Source organism: Microcaecilia unicolor, chromosome 12 (genome assembly GCF_901765095.1).
Source record: "Microcaecilia unicolor chromosome 12, aMicUni1.1, whole genome shotgun sequence".
NCBI classification, from domain to species: Eukaryota; Metazoa; Chordata; class Amphibia; order Gymnophiona; family Siphonopidae; genus Microcaecilia; species Microcaecilia unicolor.
In genome coordinates, this window is record NC_044042.1 from 74,260,632 (window position 1) to 74,287,587 (window position 26,956).

General features: G+C 45.6%; 1 protein-coding gene and 1 long non-coding RNA gene across 2 annotated transcripts; one reads left to right on the plus strand and one right to left on the minus strand.

The window, feature by feature from the left end:
* Positions 1 to 1,043: 1,043 nt before the first annotated feature.
* Positions 1,044 to 14,198, minus strand: LOC115481453 (keratin, type I cytoskeletal 19-like). The gene is made up of 8 exons (XM_030220585.1): positions 13,672 to 14,198; positions 8,091 to 8,173; positions 6,502 to 6,658; positions 5,793 to 5,954; positions 5,571 to 5,696; positions 5,114 to 5,334; positions 2,003 to 2,028; positions 1,044 to 1,505 (listed from the first exon to the last, which is right to left on the minus strand). Exons 1-8 carry the CDS (start codon positions 14,113 to 14,115, stop codon positions 1,495 to 1,497), a joined length of 1,230 nt encoding a protein of 409 aa, XP_030076445.1. The 5' UTR covers positions 14,116 to 14,198; the 3' UTR covers positions 1,044 to 1,494.
* On the plus strand, positions 4,786 to 21,798 carry LOC115481454. Its single transcript, XR_003943966.1, has 3 exons — positions 4,786 to 4,796; positions 10,854 to 10,859; positions 21,719 to 21,798. It is a non-coding gene; the product is annotated as an uncharacterized LOC115481454 (long non-coding RNA).
* Positions 21,799 to 26,956: the final 5,158 nt, after the last annotated feature.

Here is a 26,956-nt window from a genome sequence, read left to right on the forward strand (position 1 = left end):
GGGCTGCAGCACGTGGCAAAAATGCTCCCCCCCCCCCCCCCACCGCTAGCGTTGGCCCTTTTTATCACAGCTTAGTAAAAGGGCCCCAAAGAGTGCAAATTATTTGCAAAGAGGACATGCTCTTTCCCGATAGTAGACACCTACAGGCATAGGAGCCAACTTTCCAAAATTATTGGGGGTGCTAAGCCCTGTGGAAATAACCCTTCCTTGGACACATACAAGGAATTTTCTCAATAGGGGTGCTCAAGCACCTGCAGCACCCCCAGAGTCGGCTCCTATGCCTACAGGCACTATTTGCAAATGAACTATGGTTAATCCATGCACACACAATCAGAAAAGAATGCAGTCTGCCCAGGATTTAACTAGGCAGGAGAGAGTTAAACCCCACTGAGCAACCTGGCACACACTATTCAGCGTCTGTTGGCCAGTTCGTGCCGCTGCATATCACTGCTAACTGGCCGTCTCCTAACCAGTTAGATTAGGGGGCGGAACATGGTGGAGCGTCTACTTAGCCAGTTAGTGATAGGACAGCAACAAGGTTGTCTTAACTTTATGTGATAAATTAACTAGGCACCGGTCTGAATATCAGCCAACACCTGGTTAACGTTCAGGTGACCGCTAAGCCCCAGATAGTTGCATGCCCCGGCATTAAATATCCAGGGTTAGTTCAGCCCAAGGCTTTCTGCCACGGGTTCAATATCAGGCAGTGTCTTTACTCTTTCAGAAGAGAATGCACGATGAGTGACACAAGAGAAAACAGAAAGTGTCATGTTTTTTGTCATTCTCCGTGTCATTTCAATCAAATGCACATCCCATGGACTCTACTCCTCCACCCATTCCCTTCCTATACTGTGCCCTGGCTCCCTGTCTGGTAGGTCTAATGGTGTTTATTAGATGTCATCGTCATTTATGACTATTGTTATGTAACCAATTTTCCTGGTTTAATATACATATCTACCAGTCTTTTTTGTCTCATTGATTTTGGTGGCATTAATATAATTGTTATATACAAGTAGAACCAAAAATGTTATATACAAGTGGAATCCATTTTTGTTAGCCAGAGGGATGTCCTTTATTAGACAAGAGTTTCATCTTTCACATATGAGAGGAAGAAATGGATCAGGAGACCCAGATACAAAGCTGAACAAATTTTAATGGGGTCCAGTTTAGAAACCGAAACTATCTCAGATTGACACAGGTCTAAACCTATGATGAACAACATATGCCCTAAAAGGTTTTATTCCAGCCAGCTAACTGTCATACTGTTTAAGTTGTGCTTTGCTGCTGAGACGGTGGATAAAATCCCAGCTAAATGAGTAAGAACTGGAGCCAGGCTTTGCAATTAACTCTTTCATAGCCTTTCAATGTCTCCGCAGACATTCTTTCCAGCTTAGTTGCACTGGTGTCTTTCTCAGCACATGTCTCCACTGTCTAATGCATTCTTGTAAGTGGGTCCCTCCGGATGGGGGGGGGGGGGGGTCACATTTATACATCTTATTTTGATCCTGTGGGGGAAAAGAGAGTAGAGTAATCTTAGCATTTTGTCCCAGTTGAGGCATGATATTTTCTCTTGCTCCAAAATCAAGCTTAAGCCCTCTTAAACCTCCAACAATGAAGATTTTGCACTTCATGAAAATATTACGGTGATTCTATAATAAAACAGAAAACTCTCTCCTGTTGCATTCAGTTTCCTTCCTTCCCGCTAGTACCTTTGCTACTGAAAGGCTTTGAATGATTCATAATCATAGACCTGCTCAGAGCTGGAAAGCAGATCCGTAAAGTCATTCTTAGGAGAACATATGATTATGTTTAGGGGATTGCCTCAATAATCTGAAGCTCTTAACCTTTGGCCAGGAATCCGACAGATTTGTACCGCTGTATATTGTGGCCAAGAGATTCCGATCAAATGAGAAATTGGTCCTTGCTTATACAATTGGATGTTCTAGAAACCAAATTCCTTTTGTACCCCAAGATTAATATGAAAAAAACATGAATTCCTTACCAGTCTTGAAAGAGCCTCCACTAAGCCTGTGGAGCAAAGAAAAATGAATTAGAGGGTTGAAAAGTCTTACCTTAGACAGAGAAAAAGGTTCTAGATCAGATTGTATTGTAGAACTGATACTTCAACTATGTAGCAATAGAGAAAATGATTTTTGGGGACAATTCTATGAGCTGGCACCTAGAGATACATGCCCCTGGATTGTAGGGATGCGCAGCTCAAAAATACATATTTGTCTTGTCACTTCCTGTATTGTTAACAGGAATGTCTGTTTTATTTGAGGGTTTCTTGGCATATTTTTGTTATGGGTGTGCGCTCTTCTGAAAAAGTGCGCATTTGCAAAGAATGTGCTGTATTCACAAAGGGGCCTTTTTGCTAAACAGCGGTAAGTCCAACATGAGCTTACCGCACGCTAATCTGGAGCTACCGCCAGCCCAACACAGGCGCCGGTGGTAATTCCAGCCCCAGCGTGTGAAAGGCACGATTAATCAACAGGCACCTATGGGCCGCATTCTATAAACAGCGCTCAAAATGGCTGCACTTATGAAGGGCGTGCGAATGATCTTCACCAAATATTGTTTGTGACACATACAGTGGCGTTCCTAGGGGGGCTGACACCCGGGGCGGATCACTGATGCGCCCCGCCCCCCCGGGGGCAGCACCCCCCGGATGCAGCGCGACCCCCCCCCCCGGTGAAAGGACACCCCCCCCCCCGCAAAAGAACCACCCCCCCGGGTGCACGCCGCTGGGGGGGGGTGTCACGCGCGCCTGTCCTTCCTTCGTTCTATGCTCCCTCTGCCCCGGAACAGGAAGTAACCTGTTCCGGGGCAGAGGGAGCATAGAACGAAGGAAGGACAGGCGCGCGTGGCACCCCCCCCCCCCCCAGCGGCGTGCACCCGGGGCGGACCGCACCCACCGCCCCCCCCCCCCCACCCCTTGGAACACCACTGGACATATAATAGAGCTGTATGACTCCTGACACAGGCATCATTTGATGAAACATGGCCATGTCAAGTCTTTGAGTCCTTTTATATCTGTGCCACGAACGCTGGTTGATAAATTGAACAATAAAAGCTTTACTGGCTTCTTGAAAATTTCCAGACCACAACGGTTTAGTCTTCTGCTTATTTAATCTAAGGGAAAGGGAAATCGGACTTGATATACCACCTTTCTGTGGTATTTTGCAACTATATTCAAAGTGGTTTACTCAGGTACCTATTTTGTACCTGGGGGCAATGGAGGGTTAAGTGACTTGCTCAGATTCACAAGAAGCTGCATTGGGAATTGAACCCCGTTCCCCAGGATCAAAGTCCACTGCACTAACCACTAGGCTACTCCTCCACTAGCAATATTCCATGTAGAAGCCTGCCCTTGCAGATCAGCAATGCAGCCGCGCAGGCTTCTGTTTCTGTGAGTCTGACATAGGACATCAGACTCACAGAATCAGAAGCCTGCGCGGCCGCATTGCTGATCTACAAGGGCAGGCAGGCTTTCTACATGGAATGTTGCTAGTGGAATAGCAACATTCCATGTAGAATCTCCAATAGGGAAAGGGAAATGGGACTTGATATACCGCCTTTCTGAGGTTTTTGCAACTACATTCAAAGCAGTTTACATATATTCAGGTACTTATTTTGTACCAGGGGCAATGGAAGGTTAAGTGACTTGCCCAGAGTCACAAGGAGCTGCAGTGGGAACCAAACCCAGTTCCCCAGGATCAAAGTCCGCTGCACTTACCACTAGGCTACTCCTCCACTCCACTTATTTGTCTAATTATCTATGCACCAAGATGCCATTACAGAATTGACGCTGCGCATGGCATTGGGGCACTTAGACTGAGGCGCCAATCCTCTTAAGCAGGTCTGTTATGCAGTTATTGCACCAAACAAATAGCTCCAGCCTCAGGGCCAGCTATCATCATTTTCAAATGGGACCAGACCAGGAAGGAACAACTAGCAGTCACTTCTGCCCCTTTGCGATGACAGGAACCCACAGAAAGGATAAGTGGTGTCTGGGGGGGGGGGGGGGGGGGGGGGGGGGGGGGGGGGGGGGGGGGGGGGGAGAGACATAGAAGGCCCGAGGGGCTCAGTTTTAATGTGGGTGGTGTTTAGGACTTGTTTTCATCTTCAAAATGAAACAGAAAAAAAAGTTACATTTCAGGGGACACTCATTTTATTTTTTGAGGAAAGGAAAAAGGGGGTTTCACTGTGTTTTTCATTGTTAAAAAAAATATGTATTAGAGGTGTGCAGGCAAAAAAAATGTCTTTTGATTAGTTTCCTATGTTCATGGAAAAGTGTGTGCACTCTTTCCCCTGGATTCCATATAGCGTGACCGAAATTGCGCATGCAAGTCCAGTCATATTCTGCCATTTGCGCAGGCAATTTAATTGCTTAACCAGTCAGTCAGCGCTGATAATTGCCACTTGACAAGCAATTATTGACAAAAAATTGATATTAATTAGAATTTAGGCACACAACTTGCCAAACAGGTGGCGTGGAGTGGGCGGGCTGTGGACGTTCTGGAAATACACCTGCTCTGTGTCTAACTTAAGCGCCGGTATCGAGGCTAACTTTTACTGGCGTAAAATGGATGCACCTAGAATAAGGCACAGGCATGACCGCTAGGCGTATTCTATAAACTGCGCCTAAATCTAGGTGATAATATTTTCAGCACCAATTTTTTGGTAAACAGCGCACACTATTAAGAGCAGACAAAATTTGACAGTTTTGGGGTTTTTTTACTGTTGCTGAAGAAAATGACAGAAACCCCCGGAATCTATATATGGTGCTCAACATTGTGCACGCAAATTTGTGGACAATTTAATTGAGTAATGAGCCAATCAGCACCATTAACTGGGCACTAAGAAATCATTATTGTCGTTAATTGGCAACAATTTGGATTTACACGTGCATCATGCTAAGCGCTGTTCTATAAAGACGCATGCATAAATCTTTTAATGCAAAACTGAAAATGGGTGTGGCCATAGGAGGAGGAGCATAGACGGGCCAGAATAGCAGCAGGAGCTATGCACATCCTTTTCTCTGAAAAGTGCACTGATCCGTTGCACAAGGAAATTCGCCTTTACTAATTCCGTTTCTGTAAATTATACTCACTGAGAGTCCTGCCCCTCCAGCAACTGGCGGTACGTGGCGATCTCCATCTCCAGGCGCGTCTTTATGTCCATCAACATCTTGTATTCATAATTCTGGCGCTCCATGTCAGAGCGGACATCGGTAAGCTGGGCCTCCAAGCTGCTTATCAAACTCTGTATCTGTGCAAGTTGAGCGCCATAGCGCGCCTCAGTTTCCGCTAAGTTGCTCTCCAGAGAGGCTTTCTACAAATAGAGATAGATAGGAATTGAGAAGAGTTTCAGAAATGTTACACCGGAATATTTAAAAATTTGCATGGGTATTAACTCTCTCTGGACCACTGTTCGTTGTATGTTTGTTACATGCACTAGGCTCCATTCTACAAAATTCTTAAGCCATCTAGAGTGCCAAAAAAAGAGATATTTAGGCTTTGTCAGTCCTCTCTTCAGTAGTATAAATAAGGACTGTCCACCTGACATACCATGCTGAGCTGGGACTGCAATTCGATCTCTAAGCCCTGTACAGTACGCCTCAGGTCTGTGATCTCAGTCTTGCTGGTCATGATCTGTTCTGTGTGGGTTGCTACTTCCTTGTTCAGACCTTCAGTCTGAAATGGAAAAACAAGAAGTGAAGTGAAAGCAGACCTTACAGTGAGGAAAAAAAACCTTGGAATCTGCGTTGAAACTTTTAAAGGAGGTCAGACCTTAGTGATGAACCAGGCCTCGGCATCTCTTTGGTTCTTTTCCACCATGTTTTCGTACTGTCCTCGCATCTCGGCCAAGGTCTTGTTCAAATCGATAGGTGGTGCGGCATCTACTTCCACACTGATCTGGCCACCTACTTGACCACTCAGAGCATTAATTTCCTTCAGAAAGAGAGATCTTTAGCATCATTTCTATAGTCATAATCCTCACTGTATTTAAACACTGCTAACCACCCTGGAAACGTAGAACTCAGCTTTTAACAGAAGATAGGACCCAAAAAATGCTTCACTGGCTTCAGCTGGGGACTTTTATTGCTATATTTTCTCTATCCAAATTTCTTTCTATTGTTTAGGGGGTTTTAGCCCCCATTATGGTGCCTACATGAGGCTATTAATAGAAGAACAAAGGGAGACACAGGTTCCCATGACCTTCTAGAGTGATGGTCATTGTTATCACAATTGCTCAGGAAATGGAACAGAATCTTTTAGATGCCCACCAAAATGTTTAGACGTGGCACATCAAAAATCCATCTGTACCTAGACTGGAAATCTGATTCCTTATTTTTATTTTCCAGCTGCCAGAATCCAAGGTTTACGCAACCAAGAATCAGTCATGCTGAGCCTGATCCCTGAGGAGCACTTGAAAGGCTGCATGGACCGTGAGAGGTGTTCATGTTGTGTGAAGTGAAAAGGGGGACAAGTGCATTACTTCTTCATGATTCTTCTTCAGGTAAGCCAGTTCTTCCTTCAGGCTCTCAATCTGCAGCTCCAGGTCAGCTCTGGAAACGGTCATCTCATCCAGGACTCTACGCAGACCACTGATATCGGCCTCAACACTCTGGCGAAGGGCCAGTTCATTCTCGTATCTTTAAAAAAGAATAAGAGAAAAGGAAACCTTGTGAAATCGGTAGACTAGACTGCATTTCTGCTTCATGAGCTCAAATTTCTGCCTTTGCAGACTGCTTTAATTACATAGAAATTTACAGCGTAGGTACCTAGTAAAATAAGATCTAATTACATGTCTTGCAACCACATTGAGTCAACAGATTATCTAGAATGTACACGGGTTGATTCAAATGTTGCATTGCATTCAGGTTCAAACGACAGAAAACTGTAGGTACCATGAATACTAGCGCAAAAGATCATTAAGAGCTCAGTTCTCTCTCTTAGAAGACCACCCTACTGCAGAAATGAGCCCCCTCCTTTTACATTCACCATTTCAAAAAGGTTTTGAAGTGCTTAATGGATGTAAAAGCTTCTATTAAAAAAATTAACAAAAAAAAAGAGTGAAGAACCCAATACGAAGCCTGCGACAATCAGCATTTTGCTGACCACTGCCTGCATTAAAACTGGCAAGTCAATGCTAGGCCATGTCCAGGATTTGGCACAGAGCTTCTGGGTATAAGCAGCCAGCTAAAACATAGACAATTAAGTGCAATATTCAGCACTTAACCGGCTATGAAGAACCGCATAAAGATAGGACTGTGTTTTATGCGGTTCTATTTATGCAGTTATCTTAACCGGGTAAGTGTCAAAAAGCACTTAACCAGCTAAGTGCCAACTCATAAGTACATAAGTATTGCCATACAGGGATAGACCAAAGGTCCATCAAGCCCAGTATCCCGTTTCCAACAGTGGCCAATCCAGGCCACAATTACCTGGCAAGATCCCAAAACAGTACAAAATATTTTATACTGCTTATCCTAGGAATAAGCAGTGGATTTTCCCCAAGTCCATTTTAATAATGGTCTGTGGACTTTTCCTTTAGGAAGCCATCCAAACCTTTTTTTTTTTTAAACCCCGCTAAGCTAACTGCTTTTACTACATTCTCTGGCAATGAATTCCAGAGTTTAATTACACGTTGAGTGAAGAAAACTTTTCTCTGATTTGTTTTAAATGTACTACTTTGTAGCTTCATTGAGTGCCCCCAAAATAGCCGGTTTCGGCTTCAGCATTTTCAACAGCACTATCCAATCGAGTGCTGCTAAAAATACTCGATTAGCCCAAAACAGGCAATGTAAACATCAGGCCCTGTAATTATACCCAAGCAGAAGATGGCAAACTGAGGTATAGTCAGATAAAATGGTTTACATCTGGAAAGAGGCAGAAATCTATACTTTACCTCAGTCTTAGAATATATTAACAAGAGGAATTAATAAGAAAATCCAACAAGAAGCTTTGCTCACTAGCCACGTTCTTTGTAATTTTCTAGAAGGAGGTCCGTACTGTCTATTGATGTCTTTTGGAACTGATTTTGTAATGATCTATGGAAGGCTCTAAGCCGTAGCCCACACTCACTTGTTTCTGAAGTCATCGGCAGCCAGACGAGCATTATCTATCTGTAGCACCACTTTGGAGTTATCAATGGTGGCACCCATGATCTGCAAAAAGAAGAAATGGTAGGAGAAACTCAAAGCCTTTCAGGTAAGGGGCTGAGAGACACAAATTCTGACCAAAGAAGCAAAACTAAGGGGTCCTTTTACTAAGGCGCGCTAGAAAGCGGCCGGAGCTGCAATTAACGTGTTGGTTTGCTGTGTGTTCCGGCCACTTCCTAGCACGGCTGAAAAATGGCCTTGGTAAGCTTTTTTTTTTTTTTTTTTTTTTTTTTTTTTAAATGGCCATGCGCTAATTTCCCCGTTAGCACGTGGCCATTACCGCTGGCGGCCCTGGTAGGGGCCCCCATGCTACTCCTGTACTAGTTGGGTAGTGTGCAGTAATCTAGTAGGGTAGTAAGCATGCCTACTCTCCGTCCCGACATGCCTCCCGTGGCAAAAAAAAAAGTATTTTTTACTGTGGGAGTAGCGTGTGCTGTAGGCCAAACTACCACAGAACGCCTCAGCACATCCCATGGTAGCAGGGCTGCTGAGAGACTGAGCCGAGCCCAGGATCGTCACCGCCACTGCCGCCACCCCACAAGGATTGTCGTTGCTGCCGTCCCGCCACCCCGCCCACCGCAGCCTCCTGCCCGCCGTAGCTGTACTACCTTAGCTGGCGGGGATCCCAAGGCCCCGCCAGCAGAAGAATCTTCCTCCAGCGCTGCTCTTTGCCGCGTGGTCTGCCCCTGCGGCAGCTTTTTCTCTCACTTCCCACATGCTTGGTTTCAAAACTGCTTGTATACACAAACCAGGACTCTTAGCCACCAACTTCAAGAAAGTGCTAGCAAAACAGTTCACACCAGTATAATGTGGCAGATCTATAATTTATATGTATAGAGTACCCTCAGATATAAACCACTGTAACTGCAGTCAATAATGCTGCTAAAAAGTGGCATAGCACTTCTTTCATTGGGTAACTCTGACAATTTTTTGGGGAGAGCAACATATGCTCATTTTTTTATGCATCCCAATCACCACAGTGCTATAAAATCACTTGTAACTTTTAAAATAGTATATACTAGGTGAAAACTGTGCACTTATCTTTTGAGTTCTTGCCTCCCAGGTTTCAAAACTGAGCATGCACGGCCTGAGGGAAAATCAGCCGCTTCGAAGGCAATGCGGCAGACTGTGAAGAAGAGGAATGCTGGAGGAAGATCTCTTCTGCTGGCAGGGCCCCCTGCCAGCCTGCTGTGTCTGCTTCTCCGGGTCCTCCCCAGCCTCCAAAGGGGGCCCGGCGCCAGAGTTTTCTCTCTCCTGCTCCCGTCGGGATGCGATCACCCGGGTCCCGTCAGGAGCAGGAGAGAGAGAGAGAGACCCCGGTGCCGGGCCCCTCTCGGAGGCCCAGGCCTGGTGAATTTTGCCCCCCCCCCCCCCCCCCCGCCCCCCTCTTGGCAGCCCTGCATGGTAATGCCCTTTTACCGTGCGGTAGGCCTGAATTAGGCCTACTGTGCCTTTGTAAAAGGCCACTAAGTGTGGAATGAACAAGTTCAATACCTGGTGCGACTCACTTAGCGCCAACTGCAAGGAGAGCACACACGTGGATGGGGCATAAACAGGGTTCCCACCTACACAACACTGCAAATTACACACTAAAGTGCCACAATTAGGCTCACGCACTTGTGACTGCTATTGAAATGGCTAAGTGGGCATGCCTAATAGCAGCAGTGCACCGAGGGCGGAACGGTGGGGGCAGTCCACCCCAGGTGCACGCTGCAGGAGGGGTGCAGGGAGCAACTGTACAGCTGTCGGCTCCGCCGGTTCCCTGCTCTCTCTGATGTTACTTCCTGTTCTGGGGCAGAAGGAGCAGGGACCGGCGGAGCCGACAGCTGCGCGGCTGCTCCCAGCACCCCAGAAGGTAAGAACAATGCACCCAGGGTGGGGGGGATGTGCTGGTGGGGATGACGCTGCACCTGGGAGGGAGGGGCCACGGCGATCTGCCCCAGGTGGCAGCCTAATCGTAGGCGCAAAGCTGCCAATTTATGTTAGCATTCTATAACGGAATCTGGGTGCCCCAATGCCATTCTAGAATAGACTTCCTGAGCCGGTACGTCAAGCTCCATCTCTGGCCGTCTTCAAATCTAAGCTAAAAACCCACCTTTTTGATGCTGCTTTTAACTCCTAACCCTTATTCACTTTGTTCAGAACCTTTATTTTATCATCCTCACTTTAATATTCCCTTATCTCTTGTTTGTTCTGTCTGTCCTAATTAGATTGTAAGCTCTGTAGAGCAGGGACTGTCTCTTCATGTTCAAGTGTACAGCGCTGCGTACGTCTAGTAGCGCTTTAGAAATGATAAGTAGTAGTAGCACTCAGCCTAACTTTGCTGTCCAGTTATAGAACTGACCCCAAAGGCTCTGTGTATCTTTATATAATACTGGCATAAGCAGCAAAAATCATACCGACATTGCCGGCGTAAACATGTCCACATTGGCCTGTTTTATCATCTCTGCAGATATTTGGGAATTCTACCCATGCTCCACCCAAACTCCACCTTTGTACACACCTGCTACCAAAGTACACACCCATGGTACCATCGCGCTTTCTTTTATACCGGTCATAATTTTATAACAGGTCATTTATATGTGGATGTGACCATAAATACATGAAAAAGGCACTATAAAATTACCCCCTTCTGTCTGGGCAAGGTTACTAAGGATCTGTAGGTTCAGGTGGCTTCATTTATGAGCCAGGAGTTCCCAAAGTCCTTCACTAAAAATATCAGTCAGTTCTTGCCCACAAGTGTCAAATGTTTCATAGATGATTTGTAAGACTAGGCTTCTGGCTGCTCATCCTCTGGCAGTATTGCTTTCGGTTTTGTCCATGAGATTGGCTGTGTCTGGGCCCTGAGACTGGCGTTTTACTGCCCGCCTTTTGGCACTAGAAGCAGCTTCACTCCCAGGAACCCAGCTGTGGCTTTTTATCTCAGGATTTGCATGTTTCTCCAGTATCATCTTTGCATCTTAAATTGTGGCTGACAAAGCATTTTGACCCCTGAGGCAGGCGGTTCTCCGCCAAAACATGGCCCCATGTCCGGTCTTTCCAATTTGGTGCTTTTTCAATAAAATTTTGTTTGTTTACGCCTGGGCTGCTTGAAGTTCTTTGATCCACCCCTACTCCTTCTCCAAGGTGATGTAGCCCTTAACAGAGGATCTGTAAGTGAGGGCACAGTGCTGATGGTTTGCAGAAGGGGTTAATATCTGCAGGTGGTCAGGTGCACAATTCACAGCCCTCTCTCACTGTAAGGCTGAACCAAACCAAAGGAAATGTACAGCCAACTTCTTAGAATGATTAGGGGTGCTGAACCCACAACAAATTACACCTGCTTGGACAAAGTGAACCAGGAAGCAAAGGTAATTCAATCTTGGATGTGCTGGTGCACCCACAGAGCTGACACCTATGGCCCTGAGGTTACCTTTCAAGGTTGATATTTGCAAAGAGGATCTAATAACTCACTGGAAATCTCTTTATTTTTTGCAAAGTGTAATTGTTTCTCTTATGCCAAATCATCCTTTATATATTGAATCCTAGTGCACAGCGTAAATATCTTACTGTGTAGTCAAAGTGTCCTTTGCCTTGCTGTCCATGTGTGGCTGCAAGTTTTCTAGTTTCAGACATCTGAGAGGCCCACCTGTGAGCAACCACAGAGACTGAGCTCAGGAGGGAGAGGGGTGGCAGGTACAAGAATTAACATTCTTTCCCTGCTCTTTGCCAAGAGTCTGGTGTGAGCTTCAGATAGGATAATGGATACCTTGAAAAAAGAAGCAGCTTAGCGGCTGTCAACATCCTGTGTATTCTGTGCTTGAGAAGGAACAAGGCACAGTAAACTTGGGTCCCTCTGGATCCTTTAAATCTCAACTCAGCTTGAGTTGCACTGTTGAGTCCTCACATCATTAGAACCCTTTCTATAATTAGCTAAAAGTCCGTTTGTGTTTTATGAGTGGGTGCTGCCTGTAAATGTTAACATAGTAATTTCTGGTCAATAAGGACTTCTTCTTGGCTAGCCCATATGCCCACTTCCTCATCTTCCTCGCTCTGTATCTGCGCCAACCTGCTCAAACTCTGCCTCCATTTTGGTTTTAACTGCTTTTCTTTCAAAAGTTTTAGATCAATACATTTGCAATAATGTTGAAGAATGAGCTGACAACTTTAATGCAGTGAGTTATCATATATCCCTTCCCTATTTCAGAAACCTGAAATTCCAAGGAAGAGACAAATAATATTTAAACTCATCTTTTTAAGAAAAAATATTGCCAGATTTGTCTTCAGAATTCGAGTCCCGCTTATCCTTTGAGGTTAATAACTACGGTTTTTCAGCCTGAAAAGGAAAGAGACTGTAAACAGACTGCAGGGAAAGGATAAGTTGGGCATCTGAAAGTGAAGACTTGTTAGGGGAAGGAAGGTATCCTGAGGGCACAGATTACAGTCAGACTGGAGGAGGGCAGGATGCTGAATGGGAGGGGTGGATAGAGAAGTGGAGAGGAGAATAGGTAGAGGAGGGAGTAGAGGGAAGGGTGGAGTAGGAGAGGGGAAATAAAGTCAACAGTGGCAAAAGGGAAGTCTAAAAAGCAGAGAATAGATTTTTTTTCCCAGCCTGGTACCTCCCTCTCCGATGCTAAAAAGCAAACAGTGATGGGTTATTGTGGGCATTGGAGCCGATTCTGTGGGTGCTGTAGGTGCTTGAGCACCCCCAATATTGAGAAAATTCCTTGTATGTGTCCAGGGAGGGGTCATTTCCATTGGGCTTAGCACCCCCAATAATTTTGAAAAGTTGGCGCCTATGATTGTGGGGGGAAATGGCGGACGAGAAAGGGGAGGAGCTTCAAACACTTTGCAACACCTGGAGCACAAACTGCACCTGTTCCCTGTACCCCTCCCTTTTCACTGTCTCAGCTATTATCTTACAATAGCACAGTTTTGTGTGATCCAGAGCCTGGGGGTTTGTTAGACAGGGCACAAAAGCCTTTTGTTTTTTGTTTTAAATTTTTCATTACAGCTGGTGCTCTAGTTCTTTTGCAGAACATAGTTCACTATTTTTGTGGGTGAAGAACCAGTTTAACGGAGAAGGGCTGGGCGCCAGGCCTAACTCTGTCTGAAGTCATGAACTGATGGAAGCTCAGCAGGGCAGTTTGCAAAACCGGAACTTTGTAAATTCATTATAAGCCCTTATAAAAATAAACACCTTTCCACTGAGGCCAAAAGCCTAGACCTTTGTACTGTCTGCAGTGCTTAGTTAAGGCGTCCCTGTATCAGACATAAATCCAGCACTCATTCTGCTTGGCACAAATGTCCTAAAATCTATCATTACACTAGAAATAAACTGTTTTGTCTTGATGTTAGAGAGAAGCGTTTCTAACATCAAGACAATTTCTTTCTAGTGTAATGATAGATTTAGAAGGTTTGGTATTGGAAAATACAGCATCTTACTTTTTGTACAATCACCAGCTTTGCTTCAGCAGGTGCAAGACGCATTCAGCACACTTTCCTGCGTTCTCTGGATGCCATACCTTGTCTCGGAGCTCTTCAATGATCTTCAAGTAGTGGCTGTAGTCACGGGAGGGCGAGGGACCTTGCTTCTCATACCAGTCTCGGATCTTGACCTCTAGGTCTGTATTGGCAGCTTCCAGGGAGCGCACCTTCTCCAGGTAGGTGGCCAGACGATCATTCAGGTTCTGCATGGTCTCCTTCTCGTTGCCAGAGAGAAGGACATCCCCTCCAGTAACACTGTAGCTGCCTCCACCATAGCTGCCTCCATAGCTGCTCCCAAATCCACCTGCACCCAGGCCACCCCCTGCCCCAGAAGAAACAAAGCGTGCAGTGGAGACAGACACACCCTTGCCACCATACCCACCGTGGACACTTGGAGATTTGAAGGAGAGCCGGCCACCACTGCCTCCCAGCCCAGAGGAGCCAGAGTAGGTGGTCTGCCGCATGCTATAGCTAGAGGCCATAGTGCAAAACAATCAGAAGAGCTTCAAAACCCAAGTGAGTCACACAAGCAGGACCTTGGCAGCAGAGTGTGTACAGGCTCCCCTGCCTCACCTGTCTTTTTATGCCTGCAGCAATGGGAGGGGTCAGGAAGCAGGATACTGTAAAGTTTCCAGGAGCAGACCGGCCACTGCTTTGGTGCCAGCTTTCACAAGGATCTCTCATTGGTGCACTGAAAGGCTCCCCCCCCCCCCTCCCCTTCCCCTTCCACTGTAAGGGAGAGTGAGTGGGTTGCTTCACACAGAATACAGGTGGGTGGGTCTCTGCTCAGAGTTACAGTTATGTGGATGGTCAGGGAGAAGGGGGGAGGGCGAGAGAACTGCAAGGAGCAGGAAAAAATAGTTAACTTGTTAGAGAACAATAAACTTTGCAAAAACCACACCCTCACTCCTCCTGATCCACCACAAACTAACTGTTCACTGTCCATGGGCTTGTGCCTTACAGCTGGAAACGGACCACTCTTTCACATCCTCTGTCTCCTCCTATCCCAACCACATCCCACTCCCATTCTGCTGGAATCTGGGGGGGGGGGGGGGGGAGGGGTAGGTTCCACTACATTCCACATTTTACTGGAGTCTCTGGCATTCTGTACAGCAGACGCTGCATTTTGCAGTATCCCTGGTATTTCAGTACCTGGCAATCTGTCTAATGTTTCCAAGACACCAGGAAAGGCAGCAGAAGTCCTGCAGATAAATCTCCAGTGAAGCTTGGAAAGCTCTCTCGGAGCATTTGTTATTGTGCATGACGTTAATGATCTGGTTTCCTGGGAATAGCTGAACCTTTTGGTCTCCTGCAGACATGAAAACCTCAGGCGGTCAGTATGTGAAGATTTTAATGTTAGTGTTTTCTTTTGCCACCAACACATAACTTTAATCATTTCACTTTGTTATAAATCTCAACCGCTGAACCAGGTCAAATCAAAGGTCCAGTTCACCCTGAATCCTGTCTCTGAAAGCAGCCTGCATGGGGGAAATATATAAGGAACAGGAGATATGTAAAGTTGTCCATTGGTTGTTAGTCTTCATCCAGTTTCTAGATGCAGGGCAGTTGTTAGATAAAATAACCCAGTACAAGGGCTATTTTCCATTTCTCCTTTCCCTTCCAGGCTCACATGCTTGCAGCCTGGATTGATGCAAAATGAGGCACCATATGCCCAATTGGCTTAGCATCCAGGACAATTACCCTTTGTGCTCTCCCCTTCAGTTGCCCCTGCCAGCAATGACAACTAGTCTAAGGGATGACTGTTGTCAATTTAGCTGGTGACTGACTTTGTCACTAATTCAGCACAGCAGCTAAAGGGAGCCTTATTTGTTAGGTAGTACATAGCAGACAGTGTGTTCTAGGGCATAGGTTTCCAATTCATGGTACAAGTACTTGAAACATCAGCATGGGGTACATGGCACCCGGTCGGTGCCCATCCACTGCTTTCCCCTTCCTACCACATCTTGCTATCTGCAGGGCTGCTGCCTTCCAATGTCTACACCCTTTCCCTCCCTCCTGCTTTCCGGCAGGGTTGCCAGGTGGAAAATTTTTTTCCAGCCCACTGGAGCCCAAAAAACAGCCCAAAAACCGCCCAAACACAAACCCCGCCCCTGACACCCCCACCCCCGCGTCATCACCCCCGCCCCCGCCGTCAACAACCCCGCCCCCGCCGTCACCGGCCCCGCCTCCCACGTCACCGGTCCCGCCTCCCCGTCATCGGCCCCGCCTCTCACGTCATCGGCCCCGCCTCCCCGTCATCGGCCCCGCCTCCCCGTCATCGGCCCCGCCTCCCACGTCATCGGCCCCGCCTCCCACGTCACTAACCCCGCCCAAAACGTCATTAACCCCACCCAAAAACGTCACTAACCCCGCCCCCCCGCGGCCGAAAAAACCGCCCGAAGCACAAAAACCAGCCCAAAAAACCGCAACCCGCCGCGGGCAAAAATTTCCCGCGGCGGGTCGCGGAAAACCGCCCAATTGGGCGGTAAAACCGCCCACCTGGCAACACTGCTTTCCGGTGCCTTCCCAAGTCTTTAGCTGCATGCTGCAATCAAGCCAAAACAAACATGGGGCCATAGCCTTGTGTGCACCACTGGCAGTTATTGGTGGTCCTACCCCTATGATGTAACTTCCTGTTTCAGAGGGACAGGACCAACAAGAGCTGCCAGCTTCTGGTTTTGGTTTGCTTACAGTATGCAGCTATGGAGTTGGGGAGACAGCAGATGTGTAAATGGGAAAGAGACAGAAAAAAGAAAGAAAGAAAGAAAGAAGAAAGAAAGAAAGAAAGAAAGAAAGAAAGAAAGAAAGAAAGAAAGAAAGAAAGAAAGAAAGAAAGAAAACGAAGCAGATCGCAAAAATAAAACAGTAATTTATTATTAAAACCTGAAGTTATATATACATAAATAGCCCGACACAGGCCGTGTTTCGCCCGACAGGGCTGCTTCAGGGGCTGTACATAACCCCTAAGAGACTGATCGTTTGACGTTATGTCAATACTCTTTTGGCATCTCTGATAGAGCTGTTTTTCTAAATTAATCAAGGTGATCTCCTATGTATGAAATTTTAGTTCATCTCAGCACATATCCAATATTATCAATTAAATTTGTGAGTAAAGGATTGTTGTATAGCCCCTGAAGCAGCCCTGTAGGGCGAAACACGGCCTGTGTCGGGCTATTTATGTAAATATAACTTCAGGTTTTAATAATAAATTACTGTTTTATTTTTGCGATCTGCTTCGTTTGTTTTCCATCTTGGAGCTTGCAGACCGTTTGCCCTTGTGTTTTAATGGGAAAGAGACATACAGGCTTATTTGCAAAAGAGAAGGGCGCCCATCTTTCGACACAAATTGGAAGATGGGTGTCCTTCTCACAGGGTCGCCCAAATTGGCATAATCGAAAGCCGATTTTTGGGCATCCTCAACTGCTTTCCGTCGCGGGGACGACCAAAGTTCACGGGGGCGTGTCGGAAGTATAGCGAAGGCGGGACTGGGGCGTGCTTAACACATGGGCATCCTCGGCCGATAATGAAAAAAAGAGAGGCATCACTGACGAGCATTTGGGTGACTTTCCTTGGTCCATTTTTTGTTACAACCAAGCCTCAAAAAGGTGCCTGAACTGACCAGATGACCACTGGAGGGAATCGGGGATGACCTCCCCTTACTCCCCCAGTGGTCACTAACCCCCTCCCACCCTAAAAAAAAATTTTAAAATATTTTTCCAGTCTGTATGCCAGCCTCAAATATCATACCCAGCTCCATGACAGCAGTATGCAGGTCCCTGGAGCAGTGCACTTCAGGCAGGCGGACCCAGGCCCATCCCCCCCACCTGTTACACTTGTGGTGGTAAATGTGAGCCCTCCAAAACCCACCACAAACCCACTGTACCCGCATCTAGGTGCCCCCCTTCACCCATAATGGTAGTGGTGTACAGTTGTGGGTAGTGGGTTTTGGGGGGGGATTGGGGGGGCTCAGCACACAAGGTAAGGGAGCTATGCAGCGGTAGCCCATGGCGATGGCAGCAGAGGGGAGGGTTGGCGGCGGGAGGAGGGGGTCGAGAGGGTCATCGGCAGGGGGGTCCAGGGCCAAGTCTACGGGGGCCCAGGTCCCCGTGGCCCCACTTAGCTACGCCACTGATGCAGAATGACCGGCATGATGCAGCAATAAGGCCATGTTTTGCCACAGTTTGGTAAAAGGAACCCTATATTAAACAGCTCCTTAGAAGTATAAACACCACCAGAATAAGCACTCAATAGGAGTGAATATGAACTTTCAAATTAATCATCCATTGGATTTCCTCAGACCATTGAATTCAATTGATATGAGTAATCGATATATTATGTTGATAATAATTTTGGTGAATTATTTTTACATATAACAGATGCAAAATTAAAAGACTAACTAGTCCCGTGTCAACAGCAGCACTTTAATCAGAGAAAAAAAATTACATAACTGGCAAAAACAAAATTCATACATCATTGTGTTGCAGTATAAAACATGTATAGTAAAGATGTTTATGAGACACACCCCAAAAAACGAATCTGTTTTTATGCAAACATTTTGATGATACTGCATAAACACTGTAGTTGATGTATGATTACAGATGTGCCAGCTGTAAATGCACTGCTCTTAAAAATCACCACATCAAAGACATGATCTAGCATAAACAGCAAGTGCTGGGTCACAGGAACCAGCTCTATGGCTTCTAGTGGGGGCTGAGCACCCATAAGATTTTTTTTTTCGTTACATTTGTACCCCGCGCTTTCCCACTCATGGCAGGCTCAATGCGGCTTTGGAGGGTTAAGTGACTTGCCCAGAGTCACAAGGAGCTGCCTGTGCCTGAAGTGGGAATTGAACTCAGTTCCTCAGTTCCCCAGGACCAAAGTCCACCACCCTAACCACTAGGCCACTCCTCCACTGTTGTTACTATTTGAGATTCTACATGGAATGTTGCTATTCCACTAGCAACATCGGCCCTTGCAGATCACCAATGTGGCCGCGCAGGCTTCTGCTTCTGTGAGTCTGACGTCCTGCACGTACGTGCAGGACGTCAGACTCACAGAAACAGAAGCCTGCGCAGCCTTCTACATGGAATGTTGCTAGTGGAATAGCAACATTCCATGTAGAATCTCCAATAGTAGCAACATTCCATGTAGAATCTCCAGTAGTAGCAACATTCCAGGTAGAATCTCCAATAGTAGCAACATTCCATGTAGAATTTCCAATAGTATCTATTTTATTTTTGTTACATTTGTACCCCGCGCTTTCCCACTCATGGCAGGCTCAATGCGGCTTACATGGGGACAATGGAGGGTTAAGTGACTTGCCCAGAGTCACAAGGAGCTGCCTGTGCCTGAAGTGGGAATCAAACTCAGTAAAAGGCTCCTTCACTGTGTCCAGGGAGAGGTCATTTGTATTGTGTCTGATGCCATCAATTATTTTAAAATGTTGGTGCTAGAGAATGACACAGGGATAAAGTTTGTCCCCATCCCTGCAAACTCAAATTCCTTCCCCACCTATCCCTGCAAGTTGTGACCCTGCCCCTGCATGTTTTGCAGTTTTATATATTTTAAGTAAGGCCTTTTTGAAGGCCTATAAGTAATATAACCAAAGAAAAACATTAAAGATGTATATTTTTAAATGTTAATCAAAATACTGTTACGATTTTAATCCGTGGACGAATAATAAGTCATCAACGATTTCAGGATTCTATGCAATGTGGAGGCTTAGAGGAATAAAACCTTTCTTCCCAAGGGAGACATTCCGCAAACTAGTGTAGTCATTGGTATTGAGCCACTTGGACTATTGCAATTCCTTATATGCGGGATGCAAAGCACTAACCATTAAGAAGCTCCAGACTGCCCAGAACACCGCAGCCAGATTGATATTCGGAAAAACGAAATATGAAAGCGCCAGACCCCTTAGAGAGAAGTTGCATTGGCTCCCACAGAAGGACAGAATTGCATTCAAAATTTGCACCTTGGTTCATAAAATTATTTATGGAGAAGCCCCATCATACATGTTAGACTGTCACCTAATAGACCTACCTGAGAGAAACAACAAAAGTTCATCACGTACCTTCTTAAACCTCCATTACCCCAGCTTCAGAGGACTTAAGTACAAATCTATACATACACCTAGCTTCTCATACATCTGCATACAACTATGGAATGAATTACCGACCACCATAAAAACAACACACGATTTGACAACCTTCCGACAGTTACTGAAGACTTACTTGTTCAAAAAGGCGTAAAAAAATGATCCCCCAAAACGATCTGACTCCTAAATTACATCAGATACAACTATTTTGGAACTCTTCTAACTTGTTTTATTTTAATCACATCCTCATCATTGTATATTATATTTTGTTCTGATATCATTAAGTTATGTTTATCTATTTATACACTCCTAATTCTACATGATATTCTTATGTATCTCTTTGTTATAGTTCTGAATTTCTTATTCCGTCAATATGATTGCCATGTTATTCTTATGCACCTTATCTGAATCTGTATTCTGAAATTCTTATTCCATTAATGTGAATGTTGTTGTAACATATTGTAAGCCACATTGAGCCTGAAAATGGGTGGGAAAATGTGGGATACAAATGCAGCAAATAAATAAATAAAAAGGATTCAGTCTACTTCTCCTTTCCTCCATAGTCCTTTCCACAATAGACTCTCTGAAGACGTGCTGGTGGCAGGAATGGACACGATCCCCCATGCAAGTTTTGCTAGTTTTGGCCAGCACTTTTGCTTATTTTTCCAAAATAACAAAACAGCATCATTAAATATAAATAACTGTCCAATTCCAGACATACCAAGTCACATGCATTTGGCGTGTGACACACGCATTTGTGCTTCTTTTCACACTCACATGCATTCTGACTCCTGGCCAAAGTCCCGTCTAGGCTGCGCAGCCGCATACTATTTTTTAAGTTGTCACGCAGCAGTTCTCCACTGCTGTGCAGCATGGGCACCGGGACTTCCCCTCCTCCCTCCCATCACTACTCCTGCCACTGCTGCTGTTGCTTCTCTAGATGATCTGCAGTGGCAGCAAAAAAGCAACACACCGTGGGGCAGGACTCTTCATAGGCGCAGCTGCTGGTCCCTTCCCCTTATATGTCACTTCCTGTTCCGGGGCAGAGACAGCAGCTGCACCAATGGTGAATTCGGCCCTGCAATGAGTGTAGCTTCTTTTGCTGCCACTGCTGCTCATTTAGACAAGCAAGAGCAGCAGCAGCAGCAGCAGGGGTGTCAAGGAGGAAGGGAGGAACAGAGAGAGGCAGACACTAGATTGGGGGGGCACAGAGGGGACAGAGGCTGGATGGAAGGGGAATAAGGAGAACAAAGGCTAGATGGAAGGGAGAGAAGGAGGGCAGACATTGGATGGAAATGAGAAGAGAGAGGGGTCAGATGCTAGATTGAAGGTGGACAGAAGAAGGGCAGATGCTGGATGGAAGGAGGGAGAGGGTGGCAGATGCTGGATGGAAAGAGGAAGAGAAAGAGGACACACTTGGTGAAAGGCGGAGAGAAAGAGGGTAGAAACTAGATGGATGGAGATGGAGAAGGAGGGCAGACATTGGGTAGAAGGGGGAGAGAGAAAGAGGACACACCCTGGACAAACACAACTCTTCCGATGTACGTTTCCCCAATGTGGCCATGCCACATGAACTTTATCTTACCATAACATCACTTTGTATTTGTTCTCACCGGAGTCTGCAAACGCCTCTCCAGTACTATGTAAGCCACATTGAGCCTACAAATAGGTGGGAAAATGTGGGATACAAATGTAACAAATAAAAAATATATATATATATATATATAAGGGGACAGACGCTGGATGGAAGGGGGGAAGAGGGCAGATACTGGATGAAAAAGGGAGGGGAGGACAAGAGAGAAGGAAAGAAGATGCTGGTCCTGGAGAAGGAAGGACATGAGGGATGGAAGAATAAGGGAAGAAGCTGAACATGAGGAGGGATATAGACATAGAGATGTAATGCTGAACATGGGGAGGGGGATAGTGACACAGAGAATTGCTGGTGGACAGAGCAAGAATAAAGATATAGAGAGGGGAGATGCAGATAGGGGTAGGGACATAGAAGGGAGTTGAATGATGGACATGGACAGAGAAGAAATGCCAGATGGACCAGGAGACCCAGACAAAAGAGTTAAGAGAAGATAGAGAAAGGCGGAAACCAGAGACTGGGACCAACACCATTAGAAAAATGAAATTACCAGACAACAAGGTAGAAACATGAATTTTATTTTATATGTATTAATTAGTTTTTGTAATGTATATATGCCATAACTGGTGTTAGATCTGCCTGGAACCCGCGAGAAAAACCTCACTCATTGGCCTTCAATCTCCAGTATAATTATTTATTATTTATTGCATATGTATCCCACATTTTCCCACCTATTTGCAGGCTCAATGTGGCTTACAGAGTTTTGTTATGACATAGTCATACCAGGATATCAGATACAATTAGTAATGTGCAAAGATTAGGTAAGGGAAGAGAGAAAATGGTGGTAAATCTCCAGATTTGAGATGGGCCACCATTGGTGTCTCTGCAATTCATTAACAACAGCCTTCAGAGGCGACATTGTTCCATAAAAGTTGCTCAGAAAACTGCTAACATCCATTTTCATTCTTTTGGAGGTGGGTCGCTAGACTACCAGAACAACCAACCCTTCTATGCTGCCTTAGACCTGGTAGTAAATTTCTCACATTGCGCTCACATTAGAATGTCCTGTGGACTTTTCTGCCTTGCTAGGCTTGTTTCCATACTGTGTGCTGTCTACCGTACAAGTTATTTCAGGCGCTGAACCCCTTTCTGCATTGTTCACCTGCTAATGTGTTCGTTGAGCTCTCATTTACCACACGCTGCTGCCCATAGTAGCTTTCTGCATCGGCAGAACCATAGGCACCAAATTAGGAAGAAAAGCCCTTATGAATAAGGTCCTGTGACTGTTTTTTTAGTAGAAATTGCATTTGACTGGCTCGGGTTCCCTCAGGACAGGTTTGGGAATCACTGAGTTAGGTGTAAGAAAGCCCCCTATTTGAAGCCTATTCTAGGTACATACTTATGGACTATCACTTATCCAGAAACTTCTCATTAGAGAATGACACAAGGACAAAGCTTGTCCCTGTCTCCAACCCACTCCTGCAACCAAACTCCATCCCTATCCGCAAGCTTTGACCTCATCCCCGCAAATTGTTAAAATGACCATTACTGCGGATTTACCTCAGTTTACCACAGATTACCACGGGTCATAAGAACATAAGATTAGCCATACTGGGTCAGACCAATGGTCCATCTAGCCCAGTATCCTGTTTTCAACACAGTGGCCAAGCCAGGTCACAAGAACCTGGCAGAAATCCAAATGGTGGCAACACTCCATGCTACAAATCCCAGGGCAAACAGTTGCTTCCCATGTCTGTCTCAATAGCAGACTATGGACTTTTTCTTAAACCCAGATACACTAACTGCTGTTATCACAGCCTCCGGCAAAGAGTTCCAGAGCTTAACTATTCATTGAGTGAAAAAATATTTCCTCCTATCTGTTTGAAAAGTATTTCCATGTAACTTCCTCAAGTGTCCCCTAGTCTTTGTACTTTTGGAATGAGTAAAAAATTGATTTACTTCTACTCGTTCTACACCACTCAGGATTTTGTAGACCTCAATCATATCCCACAGCCCAAGTAGCAAGGTGGCATCTTAGGAATGCAAAAAAATCTGGTATTTACCAAACAGCTCATATTCTCCATGACAACTGATGAGGATGCCACTTGGAGGTCAGAAAGTGCTGGGTAATAAAAGCAGGCCATTCATGAGTTCCTGCCCAATTTACTGTTCTTAAGAAGTATCTCAAAAGGAATCACATTTAGTTAATGATTTACAGAGAAATCCACACAGATTTCTTGGGAACTGAGAATATAATGTTTACTATATTCAAAAACCTGCCATTTTTATAAAAAGGCGGGGATAAGATCAGTTGATCTTGAAGACGCAAAGAATGTTCAATAAAAAGTGAAGTTAGTTTAATCCCCTAGTCTTTGTACTTTTGGAATGAGTAAAAAAACGATTTACTTCTACTCATTCTACACCACTCAGGATTTTGTAGTTTGGATCACCTCGGATATTCCAGTACAAAATGATAAAAAGTTTGATGCAGGAGGAAAAGGAAACCGATACAGTTCTCCAAAGAAGTGGCTGCAAAAAAACCCAGAAAAGGTAAACGTTTTTATTCACAAAATAGAGAAGATCACAAAAAGAGGAACACACACACAAAACCTAGTCAAGAAATGGATTCCATTAGCCAATAAAAAGAGATCGTATATTTTATATTGACTAATTTATATGCATTCAAGTGGAGTGACATGGCAAACGCCTAACTTTTGAAGGGAGACTCTCTTTAAACCAGATGATGGATTGATTAGGTCTTATATATTTCCCCTTCTCTAAATACTCTGACTCCCTGCTAGGAGAGCTCTTACATATTTTCCTCACATTGATGTATCAAGAACTTTCTCTGATTCTGGAAATAGGATGAACTGAAGGAACTTGGTAATGTGCCAGTGAAAAGAACTTTCATTTGCAAAAACAAACCTTGGATGCCGGATAGGTTGGCACCTGATAGCTGATGTCATTGAATAGTTTTCTAGCTATTCAATTTACACAAGAGACAATGTTGAAGCCTTATCAGCGTTATAAAACTGGCCAGAAAGCTCTGAAATATTTGGATTGGAAAGGCTTTGATACTGTGGTGGGTCCTGAAGATGAAAGGCCTGGGAACTGCTGTGATCCAAGCAGGGTCACTGTTTTCTAGCTCTTGTGGTTTCATGAATAAATATTTGTGCAAAGGCAGCAGATTTTGAGTGCTGTAATTTCAATCAAACTTTTTTTTTTGGATTCTTGAAAGCACTTCTTGTGCAGAGCTGCAGCTATGTATTTAAGTGCCCAGGGCAGGCAAACAAATTTTTGTCCCTTCCCTACTTGCCCCCACTCTGACACCTGCTTCTCACTGATCTGTGATCCTCTTTCTCTCTCCCCTCTGCCCTCTCAGCCTGAATAGTAAGAGTAGCAGGGCACTCTTTCTGGTTGTTCATCCAAGGCCTGCCCACCAGGGGTGTAGCCAGACCTCGGCAGGAGGAGGGTCCAGAGCCCGAGGTGGGGGAGGGGCACAGTTTAGCCCGCTGACGACCCCTCCACCACTTTCGACCCCACCGCTGCTGATGACCCTCCCCCACCACTTTCGACCCCCCCTCCCGACACCAACCCTCCCCTGTCACCTTTGACCCCCTCCCGACGCCGACCCTCCCCCACCACTTTCGACCGCCACTGCCACCAGGTACCTTTGCTGGTGGGAGTTGGGGTCCCCCGCCAGCAAAGGTACCTGGCAGCAGCGGAGGCGGTGAGGGAGGGGCATCGGTGGAGGGGGAGGGGTGGCAGCGGAGGGGGATTGTAAGTGGTGGGGAGGGGAGGCAGCGGCGGCGGAGGGGTCAAAAGTAGAGGGGGCCAGGGCTAAATCTGTGGGGGCCCATGCCCCCGTGGCCCCACCTAGCTACGCCCCTGCTGCCCATACTTGCATTTCAGTCAGTTTTCCCCCGCATCCCGGGTGGATGCCCCTCTCATCCACCCCTAGTTCTGATCTATTTCATCTGTGAGCTTCATACTTCATATTGAGCAAAAAAAGAAACGAGTTATGAAAAGAACATAAGAAAGCTACTTGACGCCTTTTCCACAGACATCAAGATGCTGAGATGCTGTATCCTGGAAGTTCTGTGCATGGAGAGGCAGATACAGCTCTAAATAAAGGCACAGGGGAGGGTAACCTGCATGAAATATGAGCATATCATTACTATTGTTAATATTTGTATATCTCTAAGTACACCTCACTGTTCATACTGTGAATTTTGCTGACATTTGGCCATGCTAATAATAATAATAATAATTTTACTGTTGTTATGCTGTTAACACAATGCAAGTTGTTTATATCAAGCCTCACCTTGGGCGAATCTCTTCAATAAAGGTGATTAATAAATCCTAATAAATAAATTATAACCCTAAACAAAGGCATAGGAGGTGGCAACCTGCACAGAGCAGCATTTAAAACCAGGGCCTTTCAGAGAACTACAGACACCCAGCCAGACCAGTATAAATTAGGAGGCCCCATAGTCCAGAAACTCATAATTTAATTTAAAAGACAGACATAGAAGCAGCTAAGCAATTAGAAGTGTCCAAACTTGTTTATCATTAAGGAAAAATCCAATAGCCAAATTAATTTTGTGTTCAGTTGAAAAAATATTAAACAACTAAACATTTATTTTTTCAAACAAAGACCCTTTTTCTGTGTGACGCCCAGGCCATGATATGGCCCCACTGCTCCCACCCAATGGGCTCTGATTATAACCCCAAATGAAGCTATGGGGAGGTGGGATATCCATGCTTACAGTAGGTGGTACAACTCTAAATGAAGGCATGGAAGTAACCTGCACAAAGCAGCAATTACAACCCTAAATAAAGGCATTGGGACTGGGGAGTAATCTGCATGGAGTGGCAGTTTCAACCCTAAGCACCTTATTGGGCAGACTAGATGGGGCATTTGGCCTTTATCTGCCATCACTTACTGTGGTACTAGGGTATTTTCAGCATCACAGCCTGCATTCCTAGAAGGGAGACATCAGAGAATTACACGGTGCTCAGAAAGCAGAGGTGATGGTCATCTCTCCAAGCCTGCACTGGTCCATCAGTGCCTGCCTGACCTGAACACGTCCCATCAAGGAATGAGCATACAACTCCCACCCAGTGGCCCTCCCCAGAGATCCAGTCTGGTATGCGAGACACTTTTTTCTGGAGATGTTCTATCTCCGAGTTATAGCTGGCAAGTAGCCAGACTTTGAATTTCAGGGGTGCTGGGGGGCACTAAATTTTGCTTTGCCCTGTCGCTGCTCTTTATCCCCCTGTGACTCCCACATGCTTGAGCTGGCGAGGATCCCCAACCCCACCAGCAGCATCCCCCCCCCCCCCCAGTACATGCTTGGTTTCCACGAAATCATGCATGCGCTAGAGACCCCCACCCCCTGTGCATGCTCAGTTTTGCGAAAACTGTGTATGGGTGACAGCGGTGCTCACGGGTGGAGGAGTGCTTCCATTGGCAAGACATGGTGCATAGTGGAAAACCGCTTTACAGTTCATTTGAACACAGAACTGAGGGTGTATTTGATGCTGTACAATACAGTATATAAACCTAAAGACAAGACAAATCTCCGTTTCAAAGAGTTTACCATCATTTATTTATTTTATTGCATTTGTATCCCAC

Coding starts and splice junctions, on each gene's coding strand:
- LOC115481453 (XM_030220585.1), bottom strand. CDS start 14,115: ATGGCCTCTAGCTATAGCATGCGGCAGACCACCTACTCTGGCTCCTCT. Junction 6,659..8,090: donor GCCGATGACTTCAGAAACAA/GTGAGTGTGGGC, acceptor TCTTTTTTAAAG/ATACGAGAATGAACTGGCCC. Junction 2,029..5,113: donor CTGGAGGGGCAGGACTCTCA/GTGAGTATAATT, acceptor TTTGCTCCACAG/GCTTAGTGGAGGCTCTTTCA.